Source organism: Zingiber officinale, chromosome 9B (assembly GCF_018446385.1).
Source record: "Zingiber officinale cultivar Zhangliang chromosome 9B, Zo_v1.1, whole genome shotgun sequence".
Lineage (NCBI taxonomy): Eukaryota > Viridiplantae > Streptophyta > Magnoliopsida > Zingiberales > Zingiberaceae > Zingiber > Zingiber officinale.
Window position 1 is genome coordinate 23,819,113 of NC_056003.1, and position 9,269 is coordinate 23,828,381.

Genomic DNA, 9,269 nt, shown 5'->3' on the forward strand with positions numbered 1-9,269 from the left:
GGTCAAAGACACGTGGAGGTCAACCCCAAGTCTGAGGCCGAACGGAAGGATGCCGGGCCGAACGGAAACATGCCGGGCCGAACGGAAGCATGCCGCGCCGAACGGAAGGATGCCGGGCCGAACGGAAGCATGCCGCGCCGAACGGAAGCATGCCGGGCCGAACGGAAGCATGCCGCGCCGAACGGAAGCATGCCGGGCCGAATGGAAGGATGCCGCGCCGAACGGAAGCATGCCGCGCCGAACGGAAGCATGCGGGGCCGACCTGACATTCGGCCAGAAGCTTCCCGGGCCAGACAGAAGACAACCCGACCATGGGCGGGTTTCCGACGCTCATAGTGAAAAAGGTCACCTGGCCGAGCGGATAGCCCGCTCGGCCGAAGCATAAAATATCGTTGCTGTGGAACACTCTCAGCCGAGCACCCGGTCGGACCTATGCTTGCTGAGCGGATGAACGCTCGGCTCGGGGCAAAAAGGAGACAAGGATAAGGGGACATTGGGGAACATCATCTTCTGATAGTAGGCATATTTGACGACCAGGCCATGCACAGAATCGTACGACGGAAGGCTCTGCTGTCCCATCAGAGAGGTGCTCAGACTGTAGTAGTATGGTGTCAGACATGCTCCTCTGGCAAGCCCATACTAAGGTATGGTATAGGACACGTTTATGCCTCGGTAGGTGTGCACAAGCCTCCCCACAGCTCTATATAAGAGCCCTCAGACTTCGCCGGAGGTACAAATTTCTTCATATTCGGAGCCACTTCTTTGTTGTCCATTTGCCTGACTTGAGCGTCGGAGGGTCGTCGCCGGGAACTCCTTCCCGGCCCGACTTCTTTGCAGGATCGCCGGAGCGCCGTACGACCGGTCGGAGATCTACGTCAGTAACTCGGAGAGCACCACGTGCCCAGCGTCCGTTGATTCAGCGATTCAGACAAGATCAATTTGGCGCCGTCTGTGGGAACGCTCCTGCATCCGATCGGAAGCGATGGATGAAGCTGGACGACCGCACTCGGTGATGCTCTCCACAGAGGAGCTCGACGCTCTGATCGAGTCAAGGGCAGCTAAGCTCGTGGAACACCAGAAACAGAAGGCACAAGCCGAGCGGATGGAGCAACAAGCAACGTCAGTATCAACAAGCCGAGCGGATGGAGCAGCAAGCGACGTCAGCATCAGCAGGCCGAGTGGCTGGAGCAACAAGCGACGTCAGTATCAACAAGCCGAGCGGATGGAGCAGCAAGCGACGTCAGCATCAGCAGGCCGAGCGGCTGGAGCAACAAGCGACGTCAGTATCAACAAGCCGAGCGGATGGAGCAGCAAGCGACGTCAGCATCAGCAAGCCGAGCCGCTGGAGCAACAAGAAACGTCAGTATCAACAAGCCGAGCGGATGGAGCAGCTAACGACGTCAGCATCAGAAGGCCAAGCGGCTGGAGCAACAAGCAACGTCAGAATCAGCAGGCCGAGCGGCTGGAGCAACAAGCGACGTCAGCATCAGCAGGCCGAGCGGCTGGAGCAACAAGCAGGCCGGAGAATATTTCAACATGGGGCCGAGATAAAGATCCGGTCGGCGTTCAGGGGGAACCACCTCCAGCCTTACCGGACGGGGTGAAAGGTGAGCCAATATAATGTATTCCGTATACTTTCCGTTCGGCTGTATATTTGAAATGCAGGAGTAAAAAATCGAAAAATTAGCGCAAGTATAGGGCATCGTAAGCCGACCGGAAGACCGTCGAGCTCCGACGTTAAAAATCGAGAGACGAGCCGGCGTCTATAAACCCTCCGAGCGGAAGACCGTCGAGCTGCGACGTTAAAAATCGAGAGACGAGCCGGCGTCTATAAACCCTCCGAGCGGAAGACCGTCGAGCTCCGACGTTAAAAATCGAGAGACCAGCCACCGTCTATAAACCCTCCGAGCGGAAGACCGTCGAGTTCCGACGTTAAAAATCGAGAGACGAGCCGACGTCTATAAACCCTCCGAGTGGAAGAGCGTCGAGCTCCGACGTTAAAAATCGAGAGACAAGCCGGCGTCTATAAACCCTCCGAGCGGAAGGCCGTCGAGCTCCGACGTTAAAAATCGAGAGATGAGCCGGCGTCTATAAATCCTCAGAGCGGAAGACCGTCGAGCTCCGACGTTAAAAATCGAGAGACGAGCCGGCGTCTATAAATCCTCCGAGCGGAAGACCGTCAAGCTCCAACGTTAAATATCGAGAGTCGTACCAGCGACTATAAACCCTCCGAGCGGAAGACCGTCGAGCTCCGACGTTAAAAATCGAGAGACGAGCCGGCGTCTATAAACCCTCCGAGCGGAAGACCGTCGAGCTCAGACGTTAAAAATCGAGAGACGAGCCGGCGTCTATAAACCCTCCGAGCGGAAGACCGTCGAGCTCCGACGTTAAAAATCGAGAGACGAGCCGACGTCTATAAACCCTCCGAGCGGAAGACCGTCGAGCTCCGACGTTAAAAATCGAGAGACGAGCCGGCGTTTATAAACCCTCCGAGCGGAAGACCGTCGAGCTCGACGTTAAAAATCGAGAGACGAGCCGGCGTCTATAAATCCTCCGAGCGGAAGACCGTCGAGCTCCGACGTTAAATATCGAGAGTCGTACCGGCGACTATAAACCGTCCAAGCGGAAGACCGTCGAGCTCCAACGTTAAATATCGAGAGTCGTACCGGTGATTATAAACCTTCCGAGCGGAAGACCGTCGAGATCCGACGTTAAAAATCAAGAGACGAGCCGGCGTCTATAAATCATCCGAGCGGAAGACCGTCGAGCTTAGACGTTAAAAATCGAGAGACGAGCCGGCGTCTATAAACCCTCCGAGCGGAAGACCGTCGAGCTCCGACGTTAAAAATCGAGAGACGAGCCGACGTCTATAAACCCTCCGAGCGGAAGACCGTCGAGCTCCGACGTTAAAAATCGAGAGACGAGCCGGCGTCTATAAACCCTCCGAGCGGAAGACCGTCAAGCTCCGGCGTTAAAAATTGAGAGACGAGCCGGCGTCTATAAACCCTCAGAGCGGAAGACCGTCGAGCTCTGACGTTAAAAATCGAGAGACGAGCCGGCGTCTATAAACCCTCCGAGCGGAAGACCGTCGAGCTCCGACGTTAAAAATCGAGAGACGAGCCGGCGTCTATAAACCCTCCGAGCGGAAGACCGTCGAGCTCCGACGTTAAAAATCGAGAGACGAGCCGCGTCTATAAACCCTCCGAGCGGAAGACCGTCGAGCTCCGACGTTAAATATCGAGAGACGAGCCGGCGTCTATAAACCCTCCGAGCGGAAGACCGTCGAGCTCCGACGTTAAAAATCGAGAGACGAGCCGGCGTCTATAAACCCTCCGAGCGGAAGACCGTCGAGCTCCGACGTTAAAAATCGAGAGTCGAGCCGGCGACTATAAACCCTCTGAGCGGAAGACCGTCGAGCTCCGACGTTAAATATCGAGAGTCGAGCCGGCGACTATAAACCCTCCGAGCGGAAGACCGTCGAGCTCCGACGTTAAAAATCGAGAGTCGAGCCGGCGACTATAAACCCTCCGAGCGGAAGACCGTCGAGCTCCGACGTTAAAAATCGAGAGACGAGCCGGCGTCTTTAAACCCTCCGGCCGGAAGACCGTCGAGCTCCGACGTTAAAAATCGAGAGTCGAGCCGGCGACTATAAACCCTCCGGCCGGAAGACCTTCGAGCTCCGACGTTAAAAATCGAGAGACGAGCCGGCGTCTATAAACCCTCCGAGCGGAAGACCGTCGAGCTCCGACGTTAAAAATCGAGAGTCGAGCCGACGACTATAAACCCTCCGCCCGGAAGACCGTCGAGCTCCGACGTTAAAAATCGAGAGTCACGCCGGAGACTATAAACCCTCCGAGCGGAAGACCGTCGAGCTCCGACGTTAAAAATCGAGAGTCGCGCCGGCGACTATAAACCCTCCGAGCGGAAGACCGTCGAGCTCCGACGTTAAAAATCGAGAGTCTAGCCGGCGACTATAAACCCTCCGAGCGGAAGACCGTCGAGTTCCGACGTTAACACTACAAGAAATTTTGGATTTAACCACACTTAATAGACAACAGTTTTTCAAGAAATTGTTGTCTTTTTTCCATTTAACAACAGTTTTATTGAAAACTGTTATTGTTCACCATAATATTTTTTAAATAACAACAATTTTTCAAAAAACTGTTGTCTAATGTATGTCAAAGACAACGGTTTTTAAAAACTATTGTCTTTTAGTGTTGCTTATATGATAATATACAACAGTTTTATTAAATTGTTGTCTATTGAATGTTGTTGAATCTTAAAAACATAACAGTTTTATTAAACTGTTGTCTATTGAATGTTGTTGAATCTTGAAAACACAACAGTTTTTTTAACTTCATGAAAAAAAACCTAAAACCCACTTCTCCGTAACTCTTCAACGAATAAAAACCTATCTCCGACTCCTTCGCGACTCCTCCGCGAAAGACGCTCCTCGTCGCTCTCACTGGGAACCATTAGGCAATGGGCTATGGGAGGAAGGGCCTAACTTAAATCATTAGTTGAAGGCGACGGGATTTATAGAGTCCAATGCGGCGGGGAGGCGAGCTTTCGCTCTCCGATGGCTAGGAGAATGGCGCAGGGAAGGCAGAAGGGGTCGTCGCGATTTGGGTTGTTTTGGTTTGCATCTGGACTTGCGATCCTAATCCGAGCTTCGCTTTTGGCACTACCGATCCCAACGACGGTGAGTGAGTTGATAGTCTCGTTGAGGGTTTGATGTAAAATACCGGAAATGGGCATAACACCATAAGGGAATTTTTCCGGAATTTTTGGAAATTTTTCGGGAATTTTTCGGAGCTCGTACGGACGAGTTAACGGGGATAAAAATGGAGTCCGGAAAAGCCTGTTTAGGCTATCCCATTTAAACGAGGAAAAGTTAGATTTATTTATTTATTTATTTTCTTTTTCTATTTTCTTTTCCTTATTTTTCTTTTTCCCCCGCTCCCCCGCTGTTTCCTTACCTCGACGCCGAACCCGTGCCCTACTTCTTCCTCCCCCGCGCGCCCGACTGTGCCCTAACCGCCTCTCCCAACTGGCTATGCAAACCGCCGTTTCCTCTCGCGGATGAACCCTCGGCCAAGCTCGCTTTCCTCTTCTTCTCCTCTGCCGACGCTGACCCCCTTTCCCTGTGCCCTAGCCACCAGCCACCGAGACCTTCTTCTTCCTCTTTCCCCAAGCGCCGGCGACGAATCTGCCACCGCCGATCCACTGTCACCCTTGTGTGCCGCCGCCGCCGCCGACTTTTGATCCGAGCAGCATCGCCACACCCTTGCCCCAGTGCCGAGCCGTCCAATTCCGTGCCCTATTTTGGGTTCACAGTCGGCCGACTCTCCTTCTCCACGCCGAGCCCTAGTTTCCCGAGGTCGATCTCTTCCTCTTTGCCGAGGTTTTTGTTGCTGCTTTCCACTGCGGACTCACAACCGATCACCGCCGATTTCCACACTGCGACTAATCGCTACTGTTTCCTTCATCCGGTCCAGCCCTAGTTCTTCATTGGTGCCCTAGATCTGATCTGCCCATCTCCGGCTACTCAGGTCAGTGACTCCACCTGGGTTTTATTTACAACAACCTCATGGGCTGTGAGGCTACGAATGAATGTTCGGATGTGGTATTGATGTAAGTTTGATTTGTCTACTTAGTTTCAGTGATACTGTTCGCCATCTATTCGGAGCATCAGTTGTTATCACCAGCCATAATTTCCAGCAAACTCACAACAATGTGAGTGTAGACAAGATTTTCATTCGAGAAGAAACTTACTTCTTAATATCAACTATCTTTATATTCTTTGTGATGCAATATCATTTACCTCTTGTATCTGCTCAAAATAAGTTTCTTATTCATAATTATGGTTTTACCTTCAATACTGTCAAACCTACATGTCCATGAATACTTTCTACTCTATCATACTCCACTCTCTGATAAAGGGGCCTTTTTACTGCAGGGACCTGTCTTACAATTCTCTTAATGTTGTTAGGCTTTTTTCTTGTAGTGTCTTCTGCTTGGTGCAGGAAATGGCAGAGGCTGTGACGAAAGATTTTGGAAGGATTGACATCTTTGTGCATTCTCTTGCCAATGGACCAGAGGTACTACCTTACACCATATAATCATGATGTTTTTTTTACTTTAGTTCTAAATTATGGTTTTCATAAATAGGTAACGAAGCCACTCTTGGAGACATCTAGAAGAGGGTATCTTGCTACAATTTCAGCTTCGAGTTACTCTTTTGTCTCCCTGCTTCGGCACTTTCTTCCAATAATGAATCCAGGTTTCTTTCGATTCCATGAAAACAAAACAATTGCATGTTCCATTTGTGTGTATATTTCAACTTGAGATCCTGACAAGAACATCATTATCAATCCATCATTATATCTTCTTCTTTACGCACAGAATAAAGCAATGCTAGTAGTTATAATAAAACCCAAAATAAAGTTATCAAACAATTCCTTTTCTTGTTAGCACGTAGATTTTATATCTCATCTTCACTTTGTTTTGGATGTCTCTGTTAAACATGGCAAGCGGTGCTTCAATATCTTTGATATACATAGCTTCCGAAAGGGCAATCCCAGGGTATAACCTTTTCCCTTGTTTATTCCAAAGTTTATAATTTGGAATACTTGTTTAGTTCTTGCATCAACTTACAGATACGAAGGTGGAATGAGCTCAGCAAAAGCTGCATTGGAGAGCGATACAAAAGTAAGTTCAACTCTTCTGCATTGTCAAGTCCTGCTAGTGTTTGGAAATATTTAAACCCAAACTATATGGTAGTTCACTCATCTAAGATTATATTTGGCAAAATATAGATTCAATAATTTTGATGTTTTCAGCATTTGTTTTTGGATGTAGGTGTTGGCTTTTGAACTGCACTTGCTTGCCACAAAGCATCAGGTAATTATATAATTAGTAACCATTTGGTGATTGTTAGCATACACGATATGATGGCTTTTCTTCAGTTCAATAGACATATTTTTACCTACTGCTCTGTATTCCTATGTTCCTTTCTCTGTCTATGCCATGTTTTACATTGATCTTTCAATTGGCATTTGACTTGAGATTTACCCACGCATGAAATTCTACAGTTTGTTTATATCACTTGATTATAGAAATTTGTTGAAGAGTTGTCTCGTTTTTGTTTATTTGATCTATGAATTTGTTTGCATTTGCATTATTTTCAATTCCTGAGATGTTAAACACTTCTAGTTGCTTCCTTATACATTGAAGAATGTTTTAAAACATTCTTCAACCTAGCTCTTGATTGTTAATTTTAGTCAATTATAGTGGTAATTGTTAGATCCTTTATTTATTTTAATTAATCTCTATTTGTATATTCCATTATCTAATTAATCAATGACTTATTAATCAATGGTGCTTATTTTTGTTTATTAATCTCTATGAATTAATGTTGCTTGATCACTGGGAAAAATAATGTTTGCATGGTTTATAATAGAAGCTTTGTATGCAATGAAATAAAATGAAAATTCTGCTTAATAAGAAATTTAAGAGCCACCATATTGTTTCAAGAGGTTACCATTTATGTTACATAGATAACACTTTTTGCACTAGATCAAATGGTTTTTATGGTTATGTAACATTTATGCAGTGCAATTAGAATCACGCATACAGTTTAGTTTCTAATTTGTAATATATATCTTTATTCGAATAGGTGCTCTCAAGAGTACTGGGAAGAATGCCGACAAACTAAAAAAATGGAGAGACTTTAACAAATTAAGGAGCACTAGGAGCTGCAGTCCCTCCTCTTCACCGACATCTAAGTAGAAAATCTCGTGTTATATTGTTCTACCTTTGTTTTAATAGTGTTATCATTTTGTTGGTTGCTTATGAAATTTCTTCATAATGTTATAGATATTATTTTTGAATGTTAGAAAATTGTATATTAAATTTTATTTTGAAATTTAATATTTTGAATGATTTATAATATTAGAAATTTGTGTATTAATTTTTTTTTATTTTTTATCTAAAAAAGACAACGGTTTTTCACCGTTGTCGTAGATAGTTTAAAACTGTTGTTGAAGACCCTGTTGTTAAAGGTAGACGCTCAAAGACAACGGTGAAAAACTATTGTCTTTGAAGGAAAAGACAACAGTTTTTCACCGTTGTAAAAATGTTGTCTTTGCCTTCAAAGACAACGGTTAAAAACTGTTGTCTTTGGCCACCCCTTTTAATAACACGGCCTTTAACAACAGTTCAAAATGGGCTACGACAACGGTGAAAAACCGTTGTTGTTTGCCTTTTTTTCTTGTAGTGTAAAAATCGAGAGTCGAGCCGGCAACTATAAATCCTCTGAGCGGAAGACCGTCGAGCTCTGACGTTAAATATCGAGAGTCGAGCCGGCGACTATAAACCCTCCGAGCGGAAGACCGTCGAGCTCCAACGTTAAATATCGAGAGTCGAGCCGGCGACTATAAACCCTCCGAGCGGACGAAGGCAATAAAGAGGACTTGTGAACAAGTACCCAAAGGTACTCGCCGTCAATATCGTTCGACCGCCTGAACGTTCCGCTCGGCCCAGTACCCAAAGGTACTTATCAACATCTAGCGAACAACCTCTTATATCGAGGCTGGACATATTCAGCCAAGCGGAAAAGTTATACAAAATACTAAGTGAGAAATCCCTTGCAAAACGCAAGAGAGGTGGGATGAGAGGCGATTAACGAGGAAAAGCGGAGGATAGTTTCTTGGATGCGCCGCTCGGCACTACGGGCGTCTAGTCAGTCGGACTATGCGCCTCCTTCGACTAGATTTGAAGGGGAGGCATGTGATCCGGTGGTAAGGACGGGGGACCCTCATGGGCGTAGGGTCAAAGACACGTGGAGGAAGCATGCCGGGCCGAACGGAAGGATGTCGCGCCGAACGGAAGCATGCCGGGCCGAATGGAAGCATGCCGGGCCGAACGGAAGCATGCCGGGCCGAATGGAAGCATGCCGGGCCGAACGGAAGCATGCCGGGCCGAATGGAAGCATGCTGCGCCGAACGGAAGCATGCCGGGCCGAACGGAAACATGCCGCGCCGAACGGAAGCATGCCGGGACGAACGGAAGCATGCCGCGCCGAACGGAAGCATGCCGGGCCGAACGGAAGGATGCCGCGCCGAACGGAAGCATGCCGCGCCGAACGGAAGCATGCCGGGCCGACCTGACATTCGGCCAGAAGCTTCCCGGGCCGGACAGAAGACAACCTGACCATGGGCGGGTTTCCGACGCTCATAGTGAAAAAGGTCACCTGGCCGAGCGGATAG

General features: G+C 47.9%; 1 protein-coding gene across 1 annotated transcript; it reads left to right on the plus strand.

Moving 5' to 3' along the window:
- Nucleotides 1-5,713: 5,713 nt before the first annotated feature.
- On the plus strand, nucleotides 5,714-7,056 carry LOC122024664 (enoyl-[acyl-carrier-protein] reductase [NADH] 1, chloroplastic-like). The gene is made up of 6 exons (XM_042583332.1): nucleotides 5,714-5,736; nucleotides 6,008-6,101; nucleotides 6,172-6,283; nucleotides 6,564-6,585; nucleotides 6,660-6,711; nucleotides 6,862-7,056. Exons 2-6 carry the CDS (start codon nucleotides 6,030-6,032, stop codon nucleotides 6,913-6,915), a joined length of 312 nt encoding a protein of 103 aa, XP_042439266.1. The 5' UTR covers nucleotides 5,714-5,736; nucleotides 6,008-6,029; the 3' UTR covers nucleotides 6,916-7,056.
- Nucleotides 7,057-9,269: the final 2,213 nt, after the last annotated feature.

Coding starts and splice junctions, on each gene's coding strand:
- LOC122024664 (XM_042583332.1), top strand. CDS start 6,030: ATGGCAGAGGCTGTGACGAAAGATTTTGGAAGGATTGACATCTTTGTG. Junction 6,102..6,171: donor CTCTTGCCAATGGACCAGAG/GTACTACCTTAC, acceptor TTTCATAAATAG/GTAACGAAGCCACTCTTGGA. Junction 6,712..6,861: donor CATTGGAGAGCGATACAAAA/GTAAGTTCAACT, acceptor TTTTGGATGTAG/GTGTTGGCTTTTGAACTGCA.